This window comes from Lytechinus variegatus, chromosome 1, assembly GCF_018143015.1.
Source record: "Lytechinus variegatus isolate NC3 chromosome 1, Lvar_3.0, whole genome shotgun sequence".
NCBI classification, from domain to species: Eukaryota; Metazoa; Echinodermata; class Echinoidea; order Temnopleuroida; family Toxopneustidae; genus Lytechinus; species Lytechinus variegatus.
The window spans coordinates 66,428,878-66,441,798 of NC_054740.1; the positions used below are offsets into that span (position 1 = coordinate 66,428,878).

Below are 12,921 nucleotides of genomic sequence, written 5' to 3' on the forward strand. Positions count from 1 at the left end.
AAAATAAATAGTGAGTGAGTGACGTCATCGACTCTCTCATTTGGAAGTTACTGGGTCGCTCATATTAACTATTTGTTGAAAATAAGAGAAACTTTGAAATGTCATAACTTTCTTATTTTACATCCGATTTTGATGAAATTTTCAGCATTGTGCTTGTCTGATTTTCTCTATTGATTCAAATCAACATTTTTCTGAGGTGGACTTGACCTTTAACAAGCTGTTTCAACTTTTAAACGGTTGTTAAAACTTGTTTTAAATATTGTATAAAATTTGTTTTAAACTTTAAACAATAGTTGTTTAGAGGAAAGGTCTTGAACAACATATTATGAAAATACTTACCTGATTTTCTTATTTACGAGATAACTCATACATCTACTTGATTTGCTAGTTCAGCCCTCTGGACTGCCATACCCGAATAGAACTCCCAAGGATTTAAAAAGCGCGAGCGCGCCCTCTCCCGTTCAGGCTTACTACCCATGATCACCGCGCAATTAGCGTCCATCTTCCTCACCTTTCGCAAGCCCATACGTTGAAACATGTTGCTACGCAAGGCGGAGGGTCGGTGGGAGGGTATCAAGTAGATGTATGAGTTATCTCGTAAATAAGAAAATCAGGTAAGTATTTTCATAATTTACTTCAATAACTCCATACATCTACTTGATTTGCTAGACCAGCACGGACTCAAACCGTAGGGAGGCATGTTTTCAATTGTAAGCCTAAGAAAATTTAAAAGAAAAAAACAAAAACAACGAAATTTAGGGAGAGGGGAAAAAGCCGCAGCTGCTTTAAGCGCCGAAGCAGCAAATCTCGCCTCGCTGGACGGAATGTCCTTCAAGTAGAAAGAAGTGAAGGAGTTAGTTGAGCGCCAAAAGGCGGCCCTCAAAAATGTCCTCGAGAGGAATGCCCTGTATACTCAGGAATACTAAGTATCATGGGCCCTCGGCCTAGTGTCAGGAGAACAACATCACCTGCTGACTAGAGCGTAAGAATCGAAATTTGTTGAAAATTTCAACAAGAATCGTGATCGGAAAACTGAAGCTTTTAAGGCTCAGTAAGTGATCAATCGACCAATCTGAGAAGGCGAGATATCTCAGAATTAAGCCTCCGCGTGGGAGAAAGCGCCCAGAATTCGATATCTGTCTCAAATGCGTGAGGGCAGAAATCTGCAGAATTCTGATAGAGAGCTGTGGTAAAAAGTTACTAGCGGTCCGAAGGGGACCAGGAACGACGGAGAGTAGGGATTTAGGAAGAAAACCACTCGTAAGGCAGACAAGGGTCGAGAAAGCGACTGAGTGCCATCCTGTTAATAAGGAATGCAGAGGACATGTTGCCTATGTAGAATAGAGCAGTCTGGTCAAAACAGCTCAACCGGGCGTGTCAGGGATACAGCGCGGTACACATCACGACAAAAGTGTGTTAGACCGAGTGATCGAGAGAGAACTCAGGATCCCCTTTCTCCCATACTGATTGAAGCACCCATCTGAGGGTGCAGTGCCCGCGGTGGAAGAGGTGGCTTGGCTCAAGCCACCATCGCCGAGAGAGCCCGTGAGGCTAGGCTGCGATGGCTGTCCGCTGGGCGGGGGAATCCCTAGCAGCAGCAAGTGTACGCCAGAGGGAGCTGGCGAAAAAAAATCTGTCACGATATTACGTGTAAACGACCATCAAGAGATGCTCTAAACGAACAGACATCGCCAGATATGATACCTCAACCGTTACATTCCCAACGGAATCGAATGAGGTAGCAACGGCCCTGTCCTATCAAGTTAGGGACGGAAACTGGCTAAGAGTGTCGAAGTCCTCGCTTGAAGAAACAAGCGAAGGAGACTTGAGGAAGTAATCACAAAATTTCCATCAGTCTGCGGTGAGAACCAGTTGTTTATGAAAACAGTCACAAGGCCTGTTTCTCAGGTGATCGTAAGAGCGAGCACCGCCGGCGCCGGTTGCGGCAGCGTGGAACAGTCCGATATCGGTAAGATAAGGAGCTCCAAAAAGCTGCGGGGGGGGCGGCAAAAATGACGCCCTAAGCAGCGGGGGATGAGAATCTAAATTTCTAAAAGAAGAACTCCAGTGAAGTAAATCACTTACATGGAGAGGCTCATCCACAGTCGGCCCGAGAGAAGGCGGGTCGTAGTGATCGTGGTTAGGAAGGCATAAGCATACATCCATCCACTGTTACATCATCCTCGGTCGTGCGGTGACCCTGGCCACATGCCTTGCATGGAAGGAGGATGAAAGCAGCATGCGGGGCGACTCGAGTGTGCCGTGAAAAAATTTCTATGAAAGAAGCCGATTCGACTAACGGGCACGGTAAAGACATCCACCGTAGACCACTCCGCACAAGGAGGGAGCGGCGGAGACGCCCGCAAGATTGACCCACATAGAGGGCAGTCTATAAGATAGACAGTTAGAGCTCGACCGATGGTCTGGCGGTGTACAGTTTGGTGTGAACTCGCCGACCCGGTACGGTGGGTGTGCCCAGAAAGTAGGCATAGAATGCCGACAGAGAATCCTGGGGCTTTAAACAAGTTTGAACGCGCGTACATAGCCAACAATCTCATGAGATGTACGGCGGTTACTTTCCTCCGAGATGATGTTTACCCAACCGGGAAAGACTCGGGGAACAGCTGTGAATGTCAACAGGAGGGATATCTAGCATATGAAAAGCTGATTCCTTCCACGTATTCGGTGCGGGTGCTGCCGGCGGTGTCCGGGGGGACGACCGGTGATGGCAGCTCGGGCAGGGTTCGTACGAGCCGCCCGAATACGAGACAAATAGGTTAACATAACCATAATGCACCGGGTGGTGAAGGCATAGCGATTATTAAGCACAGGAGAACTTTTAATCGCCGTGACATTCAGATCCGATATACATACTCATAAGCTCGGAGAGCTATGAGATAGTGAGACATACCGCTGAGCGGTGATGGTGCTCATATCAGAGTCGCCCTCTCTTCAGAGGCGATCGCTGGAGAACGGGTGTCTGTACTAGCCCTGACTCTGGCGTTGCAAGGGTAGGAGCTAAGTAAGACAGGGCACCCTTACTTTCGAATAGAAAGTGAGGTTCAGGCCAGAAAAGCGACGGTCCCGTCGCCTGGGCGGACGGTCCGCGGACGTGATAGGTTGTCCTCTCAAAGCAGCCAAACATTCTCACGAGAGAAGTGCGGCATGCGGTATGTAAGAGATTCATACCTCCAATCTACGGGCCCGCTTAGGGGGAAGAATGGAGAGAGTTACCGCTGAAGGAGTCGTCGCCGTATGTGAGCTTGACGTAGAGGGCGAATTCGGGAGAACCTGCATAATAATCGCCCCCCCCCCTGCCTCTGCCTTCTCGCTAGCCTCGAGAGGCTTGAAAATTTCGAGACGGCGGCGCCGGAGCCTGGCGCTTCCGGGCAGCAGCAGAGCGGGGGTGGGTTTACACCCACGGAGCTGGCGGCTTCCTCGTCGTAGGAGCCGCCTCGTCTAGAGCGACCCCGTCACTCTCCGAGACCCCCAATTCGGCCGATTGAGCTCGGAGCGCCTGAAGAGGCGGGGCGAGAAAATATGGACTCCCTTGCTTCATCAATACCCCCACTCGGAGGGTAGATGTGAGGTAGATACTTGTCAAGCAGCGCCTGAGCGCTTACTGAAAAGTCGACCGCGGGATAGGGGTTGTCCTCGTAAAGGGAGTCTCGCTCTATGGACTGAACCGGGGGGTTGTCCAGTAAGCGCCGGGGTGGCCCCGCGTGTCGGCTGGGACACGTGCTCTGAGATCGACGAAAATGCTGGAAAGCACACGCGATCTTGGGGCACCCGGTTAGTCGGTGCACTGGCTGGCGATTTAACAGAATCGCTCGAGGATTTCCCGGGTGTCTGGTGGTTATTGCCCACTTGTCTCGTTTGATGCTCAGGGGCATCAGCGGGGTGAGTAGACGTCGAGGGTGGGGTGAACCCGCACTACTCGAAAGCAGAATGTAGCAGCATGAATAGCTGTAACATCTGACCACCGACACGAGGGTCTGAAGGAGGGACGCCCATGGCAACAGGGCTGGCCGACCTCACCTTCGACCTCTTCTTCTTCGCGGCCTCCGCCGGTGTGGCCGGGGCAGAAGGCACAAGAGGCACGGGTGATTTCTTACGATTTGCCGCCCCTGGCAGGGCGGCCGTCAACAACGAAACTTCACCCGAATCTGACGGGGTCAGATTGTGGTCACAGTCTGATGTGTGACGCCTCTCGCGGTAGCAGAATGTAGCAGCATGAATAGCTGTAACATCTGACCACCGACACAAGGGTCTGAAGGAGGAACGCCCATGGCAGCAGGGCTGGCCAACCTCTCCTTCGACCTCTTCTTCTTCTTCTCTTTCTGCGGGCTCCACCGGCGTGGCCGGGGCAGAAGAAGGCATGAGAGGCACGGGTGATTTCTTACGATTTGCCGCCCCTGGCAGGGCGGCCGCCGACAATGAAAATTCACCCGAATCTGACGGGGTCAGATTGTGGTCACAGCCCGATGTGTGACGCCTCTCGCGGTAGCAGAATATAGCAGCATAACATGTATGACTGTAACATCTGGCCACCGATAAGAGGGTCTGAAGGAGGAATGCCCATGGCAACAGGGCTGGCCGACCTCTCCTTCGACCTCTTCTTCTTCTTCTTATTTTGCGGGCTCCGCCGGCGTGGCCGGAGCAGAAGAAGGCACAAGAGGCACGGGTGATCTCTTACGATTTGCCGCCCCTGGCAGGGCGGCCGCCAACAACGAAACTTCACCCGAATCTGACGGGGTCAGATTGTGGTCACGATCAGATTGTGGTTACAGTCTGTGTGACGCCTCTCGCGGTCAGGGGCTGGGCGATCTCTCCCGATGCTGTCAACGGAGGACGACTTATACGGCAGAGATCCTGACCTGTGCCGGGGGGAGAGAACCGCACTCTCCCTCCGGACTTCTGGTGACCCGGTAGCCGGTGGGTCGCATAGCCCTATGGGTGCTGCGGCGGCAGGACCTAGTTTAGGCTTGGAAGCCTTGGCTACCACTTTTTCCTTTGTCCGAGACCGTGGCACCACAGTCTCGGCCTTCCTTCTCTTAGCATCCGACCGCAAATTCGGAATGCTGATCGACGCACCCTCATACTCACCGCCGCTGGGCGCTCACCGCGGCGTCCTTCCTGCTCGCCTGGAGGCGGCCGACTTCTGTAACTTGCAATCGGGACGGTCCCCGTGGAGGGCACCAGGTCCTCTGGGGCTGTGTTAGTCCCATTCAAAGATACCTCTCTCTACCCTGAAAAAGGAAAAACAAGAATTTTTCTTTTTCTTTTTTTTTTTTTTTTTTACAAAGATCTCGCTTAGATTAAAGGTGGAGACCGGAGTGGTCTTTCCCTCCTCCTAAAAGGAGTTTGTTTGAGCAAACAGAACAAAACAAGAGGGGAGGGGTAGGGAGGAAGAAGAAACTAAGAATAGTTTAGGTATCTGCCTGTAAGAAAATAAAAAGGAGGTCGGAGACTTTGAAAAAAGAAACTCCTACAAGGTTCCCCTACTAAATTCTCTTTTTTGTGCCCGAAGGAAAAATTCGAAACAAAAATTCAAAAATGAATGCAAGTTCAGAAGAGAACGAACTTTCCACCTGCGAAGAAACACAAAAACAAGCATTTCAGAGCAGGAAGAAAAGGGATTGAGAGACAAATAATTCCAGATAAGAGAAATTTTACGATAATTTCCAAGAGGAAAAAAAAAAAGTAACCTCCTGTGGAAAGGTAAAGAAATTCAGAACAGGAGGAAGGAGGAACGTCTCTAGTAACGATTCCAAGAGGAAGAACGACACAGTAAATCCTCAAAGGGAATCGTAGAGCCCGCCTGTCGAAATAAAAAATATATAAGACTAGGAGGGAAGAGGGAATTGAACGAAGAAAACAATTCCGGGACAGGTCAAAAAAATTTCTAACAGGAAGGAGACCCCACCTGTAAAGAACAAAAATTTTTTTTTTTTTTTTTTTTTTAGGGGGGATTGAATAACCAAACAATCATCAGGTATAATTGCGTAAGCCGAATTAAACAATCCCCGAAGCGTCTGTGAATAAAATATTAATCAAGAATTTTATTCAGAACAGAAAGGAAAAGGAATTGAGCTTTAGGATGCGCCTGTGAATAAAATATCAATCAAGAAATTTATTCAGAACAGAAGGAAAAGGAGTTGAGCTTTAAGATCCGCCTGTGAATAAAATATCAATCAAGAAATTTATTCAGAACAGAAGGAAAAACGAATTGAGCTTTAAGATCCGCCTGTGAATAAAATATCAATTAAGAAATTTATTCAGAACAGAAAAGAAAGAGAATTGAAGAATTAATCAATCAATAATCAATCGAAAATCTTAATAAATCAATTCCAGAAAGCAAGGAAGGAACAGAGTTGAAGATCCCAACCTGCAAAAAGAAATAACAATAACACCCTCGACAACAAAGTGTAGAGGCTGTCTAGAATTTAATTCAAAAACGGCACCAAAAGCCACCACGCTTTGAACGTGAAGAACAATAACCATGACAGGTGGTGAAGGCTTGCTGCCACGTAGGCAGGCCAAGCCCGGTGCCTCGCGAACGCGCTAGTGATGCGGCGCGACGAAAACTCAAACGTTAGAAAAACAATTTAAGTGTCACCAAAAACACGTCTAAAAAGTCACGCCAAGTGTAAATTCTGAACACCATCTTACACACAAATGGAAAGATTGAAATTAAAAGGGAGAATGCACCACAGATAAGCGAAAATAATATACCAAAGCTCAAAAAGATTTGAGCTCTTAGGAGACTTATCTGAGCACGTCTTGACAGGTGGCTTGCCGAAAGCAAAAGAGGAAGATGGACGCTAATTGCACGGTGATCATGGGTAGTAAGCCTGAACGGGAGAGGGCGCGCTCGCGCTTTTTAAATCCTTGGGAGTTCTATTCGGGTATGGCAGTCCAGAGGGCTGAACTAGCAAATCAAGTAGATGTATGGAGTTATTGAAGTAAATAAAAGTTTAAACTGATTTTTACATTGTAAATAAAATGATGCAGATATGGTGTGGGACATTTTGTCAAGCAAGTGTGGTAAAATCAACAAAATTTTCTTTTAAATATCGAATGAAATTTCATGTCACAAAGTTTATCAAACATCCATACATGTACCTTCCAGTATTTTTGAATTGTAAATATACCTTTTGATCAATGGCTATTATTATTGAAAATAGTGCTTAATCAAAGTTTTAATTTTCAGTTATGTAATTGTTAACCTGACTTCAGAAACTTCTATTGCCAGTGATAAGAAAGAGTTTTTTGCTGAAAAAATAATGTTAATTCCTGATTTACATAAAAGTAATTTGCACATATTGTCATTTCAAATGATTTTCTATGATTCCTTTTGTAAATACATCTACATTCACTCATTCTTTATTCTTGTTTAATGAATAATGAAATGAATAATAGAACAGTTTTAAGAATTGAAGTGGCTTCCTTGAGTAAAATTACCTGCATGTATATTATCATTATTATGATCATGATAATTATTATCATTATCATTTTTATTACTTTTATTACTATTATTATTATTACTGTAATAATAGTTGCCAGTCGTCAGGTGTAAATGTCTAACAAAAGTAATGGAAATAAAATCACACAAATTAATAAATAGCAAAAGCATCAAGATATCAAAAGAAAGATACTGTAATGCTTGACATGTATTGTTACAGGACCATCTGTTATCTATGTACTTCTTACTAAATGAACCATGAAGGCAAGCATGGTGCAGGAGGAAAATTGACAAGGAACGGGAAAGATTACTCAAAACTTGCAAACCAGTGCTTTATGAAGCATATTTCTTGTCTGGCGGCACATTACAGACATCTCCTGTGTTTGTTTTCCTTTCACGGACATTTGGAAAACATTTGAAGTCAGGATTTATCTCTTGAAATGTAGTTTAGTTTGGTTTACTCTGGTGTTAAGCCTGTTCAACGATCAAAAAAGAATGTCTATTGCTGCTCTCCTTCAGACAAAATTAGATTGAAAGTCTAGCATGTACACAGTGGGTATGTTGGTAAGGGAATGCAACTTAAAGCCATGATAGATCTCTTTATCCCTTCTCTGTTTAAAGGTCAAAATATCATCAAAAATAAAAAAATTGTATAAAACTTAAAATAAATCAAAATTAGAAAAGAGGGGCATCACATCAGTCTAATGTGCAGTATGTGCTCATATCTTTTTATCAATTGAAATACAAACATTATATCACAATGATCTATTTATATAGAATCAATGCAAAGCAGAACAATTACTTATAAGCAATTAATCAATTTCCTCATGGCATTGAAAGTCTAGCATCTGTCTATCAATGTAGCAAATCATGCAGATGGCAATGTATTCATTTTCAATCTGATTCTAGAGTTAAACTACAGTAACGATACAAATGTCACTTGTTGTATACACTGCAAAAATACTGCATTATTTTTCTGTGTATACTGGTTGTTTAAGCCTGTCACTATAAAAATAAGCTGTTTAAAACAATTTTTAAACAATTTTTACATCTTTTTTTTAATTGTTTAAACTTTTAACAACTTTTTTCAAACTTTAAACAAGTGTTAATATATTAACACTGTTAAGCATATTGCTTAAGCTCCCCCCTATTGTTTAAAGTTTTTAACTAGTTGTTTTAAGTTTTTTGACAAGTTGTTTTAAGTTTTAAACAAGATGTTAAAAGTTTAAACATAATGTTATAAAAGTAAGAATGATTTTAAAAATTAACAATTGTTTAAAGTTTAAAAACTTTGCTGTTTTACCACAGAGTTGCCTTAAACAACCAGTATAAACTTTTAAACATTTTAGAGTGTATGATTACTGAAAAGAGAGGGAAAACAGTTTATATTTACTAATGATACCTCCCATAAGAGCTTCTAGGTCCCGAAACACAAAGGTTAGCAGTTAATCGTATGCTTCATTTTTACGTTTGATTGTACATTGTAGTTAATGGAATCAATTCTAGAAAAAAAGTTCTATGACCATGGTGAAACTTTTTCATTTTCTTGATATTCTGAATGCTAGCAATTAGATTTTAATTATGATTCTCAATAGGAAGAGGAAAATATACTAAAAAATATTGTATCATTTAAAGTGCAGTATGTGTTGATATTCTTGAATAAATGTGGTTAGGTTGAGGCTAATCATTATCTTTCTACAAATTAGTAATGCAATGGAACAATAAAATTACTATTTTAAAATGCCGACTGGCAACATTCTTTCTAAAATCTTGAAAATGTTGTTCATTAAGACCCAATCTATTTGATTTTTATCAAAACTAAAAACTCATTAAGAATACTTGTATAATAATCCTAGAATGTATAGCTTTAATGATATCTATTCACTCAATATTTTCCATAAATCAAATAATAAATCAAATCGATCTCTTGTTAGAAATGACATACACTGTATATAGTACCATCTCTGGGGGTGTTTCACAAAGAGTTCATTGACTTTCACAAAGTGAAAACGGGCCCTATAATATTAGGACTCGTATCTACGATTAGTTACATTAATAATCGTGTATGATCGATCATAAGAAATAAGCCCCATAATCAATTGCTAAGTTCAAATGTTACAAGTCCTGGTAAGTTTTTCATAAAGCTGTTTGTAAGTAAAGAGCGACTGGTGATCCTTTCTTGTGGAAAATGATACATTCGTTGGCGATGGTTAAGCACGTAAGAAAGGTTCACCAGTCGTTCATAAAGTCGCTCTCAACTTACGAACAGCTTTATGAAACGGCCCCCAGGTAAGTTTTTCATAAAGCTGTTTGTAAGTAAAGAGCAACTTTAAGAACGACTGGTGATCCTTTCTTATGGTGAATGGTATACACCAAAATATTGACGATGGTTTTAAAGCGCATAGGAAAGGATCACCAGCCGTTCTTAAAGTTGCACTTAAGTTACGAACAGTTTTATGAAACGTGCACCAGGGTGTATGTATACGTCTTACTTGACAACTCGCAAACATACAGGATGCTATTCTGAATGAGATCAAAGCAACATGAAAGTTCAGCCAGGGTGGATAAATGAATTATCATGTGTTAATTGAGATTTACAAGTAGAAATTGGATGGACAATTTCTCCTGGAAACTGTAATGACCAGCTTCCTACAGAGCTAATGCATGTCTTTTGCCAGATGCAAAGGTTAATTCTTTCACTTGTTTGATGTCACAACACTACAGTGAAACTTGTGGACATTATTGAGAAAAGGAAACCAAAAAGGATAATTAAAAAGTGATGGATATCAACTAAATACATGGAAATGTAGCGTGTTAGGCCCATATACTTTCATGATCCAATAGAGCTGAAAATTTTCTACAAAGTATAAGAGTTAAAGATGAATTTCAGTGCAAGAGAATTTGTGCCCTGGATACTTTAACTTTGCTACCTAGAATGAACTTAACTATAAGCTCATATATAACATTTCCAACAGAAGTTTTTTCATAATTCTTAATAGAAAACTAGTTTAGACATGGACAAAACCTAAAAAAAATATAACCATTGAGATTTGTTGGTGGTTAGCGTTCCATCAAGAACTAAAAAAATGGGGAAAGGGAACTTGATCATTTAATGTGGCACTTCATAGTGCAGTTGTCCAAAAAGTTATAATTACCCTCTGTGGTAAAACAACAAATTATCATGGATCATCGAAAATCAAATTCTTATCTGACAATACTTGACTTTTATGGACTATAATCGATTAAAACTGGAGCTTACTCTCTTTCTCGTACTGCAAATCACCATGACAACACCTTCCTGATCCTCCACACACTGAACCGACCAACGACACGGCACGCAAGGCATTGTTAAGAATAAATATCGCGAAAATCCAAACTGATATTACTTTTTCACTCGCAATCCGCACTATGTCACTATGAAGCCGGTTAAGTATGTCTGATATATCTCCTAAGCTCACTGGCCATAAAAAGATTAAGCTGAAAGACACCCAACTTTAAGATATAGAAGCAGCTGCTCTGTACTGCACGATCCTCAGGACTAGCACCGTCAGGAGTGAAGAGCCAGATTATTCCTCAATGAACTTCCTTATAATCCTGTTATACGTTCACAAGTGTTTATAAACGAAAATGCATAATCCAACAGCTAAGTTTCAATTTCTTAAGTCATCAAAACAGCAATTAATGAAACCCGAGCAGCAACCACAATGAAGACACACCTGTGAACTTCAGACCTTCCTGCTAAGATGTTGATGTTGAATATTAACTACAACTCAATGATAAATGTGAGCATCACTGAAAGTATGAAAGCAATCATATCACCATATCAAAACGTATCAAGAATATGTTTTCTTAAGAAGGTGGACGAAAGTGAAAATCTTGAAAGACTCAAGTACATAACTTCCGCATTCTCTAGATGACGTATCGTGTTTAAATGGTGTCCAGGTTGAAACTAAATGCAAGTAACTGTTTTGTAGACAAGGTCATCTGTAGATTTGTAAATCCTATGTAGCGACTGCAATGACAGTCCAATAGAAAGAGCCTTATCTGCTTTAATGAATGATTTACAAGTATTTAAATGATTTTCCCGATTAGGATCAAACAACAGAATAGACCGTGCCTCATGGAAGTTGCGCTGCAAGAGACCTAACTTCACGAGGTATTTCCAGCGCTAAACCTTGATTCGCAGCGGCACGACGAAGCACTTTTAGTCACCGTGGCCGGACAGATGAGTTGGATCACTCGGCAACCCTTTCAGGCAAGCGACAAGAGCTGAAAGGGAGAGGAGGGGGGGACAATGAAAGACACCCGTCGCATTACGGAGCAGTAGCCAAGTCTTCAACCCCCTTCATCTGAAAAGCTCCAATGGATGAGACATCAGGATTAGCCTAAATCCCTCAGACCTCTTTTAGTCTTCAACAACCATGTTTTCAGCTGTATCATTAGGTAATTATCTGGCGGACAATTAATAACACCGATATAATGTCTTTATTGCAACAAAAGGATGTTATTTAGGTGTCAAGATATGATAATCGACACCTTCAATTCAAATGGGACATCCTCTTGGAAAAGTAATGTGTTAACGTGTGATACATGATCAGCACAATATTCTCAGGTTTTTCGTTTCAGATAAACTACACTTCTCTACCTCGACTTTGTGTCTCAACAACTGCTGCTTCTCAAGCAATGTGAAAATGAGCTATCTATTGATTTATCAAGACTCCATGAGCTTGACACTACCGCATTCACCCCAACTCTAAAAGAATCATAAATACAATGAATGAATCAATCAACCATACAGCATAAATTTAAAAAATATATACTAAATTATCCAATTATAATTTTCCAACAAAAAGTCATCACTTTCATACAAAAGCAAAATATTTGAAAACTGAGATTGGTCAATACATTATTCTGCTTCAAAAAACACAGGGAAGGAGTGATATGTTCATAGTGTTGTTCATTAGTTTCGCATGAATTAACTGAGCAACCAATGACAATACATTTTTGTATGTGGGCAAGAGAGGGTTTTTTTTTTTAAAATGTGGCAAAGTTTTGCTATACTTGTATGCAAAACTCATTTGTGAAACCAGCATTATTTTTACTAATCAACATCTTTTTGGACAATCTTCGGCTAATACTTTCAAAAATCATTGAGAAATCCATTTGGTTTGCTATAAATCAGGAGCATGTTGCAGAAAACTTACTATAATAATGACTTTTCTAATATCATAACATCTCTTAACTGAACAATGAATTTTGATTGGCTGTTCAGTACGGCAGTTTCCTCAACAGCCAATAAAAATCCAGTTCAACAAAGAGAGTTACTATGAAAGCAAAGTTATGCAATGGGCCCAAAAGTAATACAAAACTTTCCATTTTACAATTCCTTCAAACAAAAGAAAATCTCTCAGTAAAACTTGCATGTTGAAGTTATTTAGTATTAATCAAGAAAATCC

At 41.5% G+C, this 12,921-nt stretch overlaps 1 protein-coding gene across 2 annotated transcripts in view; it reads right to left on the reverse strand.

Annotated features, from left to right (window-relative positions):
- Positions 1-12,921, reverse strand: part of LOC121420241 (rho GTPase-activating protein 18-like) — a 122,304-nt gene that overhangs the window by 54,546 nt on the left and 54,837 nt on the right. The window contains exon 1 of one of the 2 annotated variants that reach the window (XM_041614821.1): positions 10,725-11,741. The exons of the other annotated variant lie outside the window; for it this stretch is intronic. Coding sequence (XP_041470755.1) covers positions 10,725-10,811 — 87 coding nt within the window. The 5' untranslated portion in view covers positions 10,812-11,741. Of the gene's footprint in view, positions 1-10,724; positions 11,742-12,921 lie in introns of those variants that run through there. 2 annotated transcript variants of the gene reach the window in all.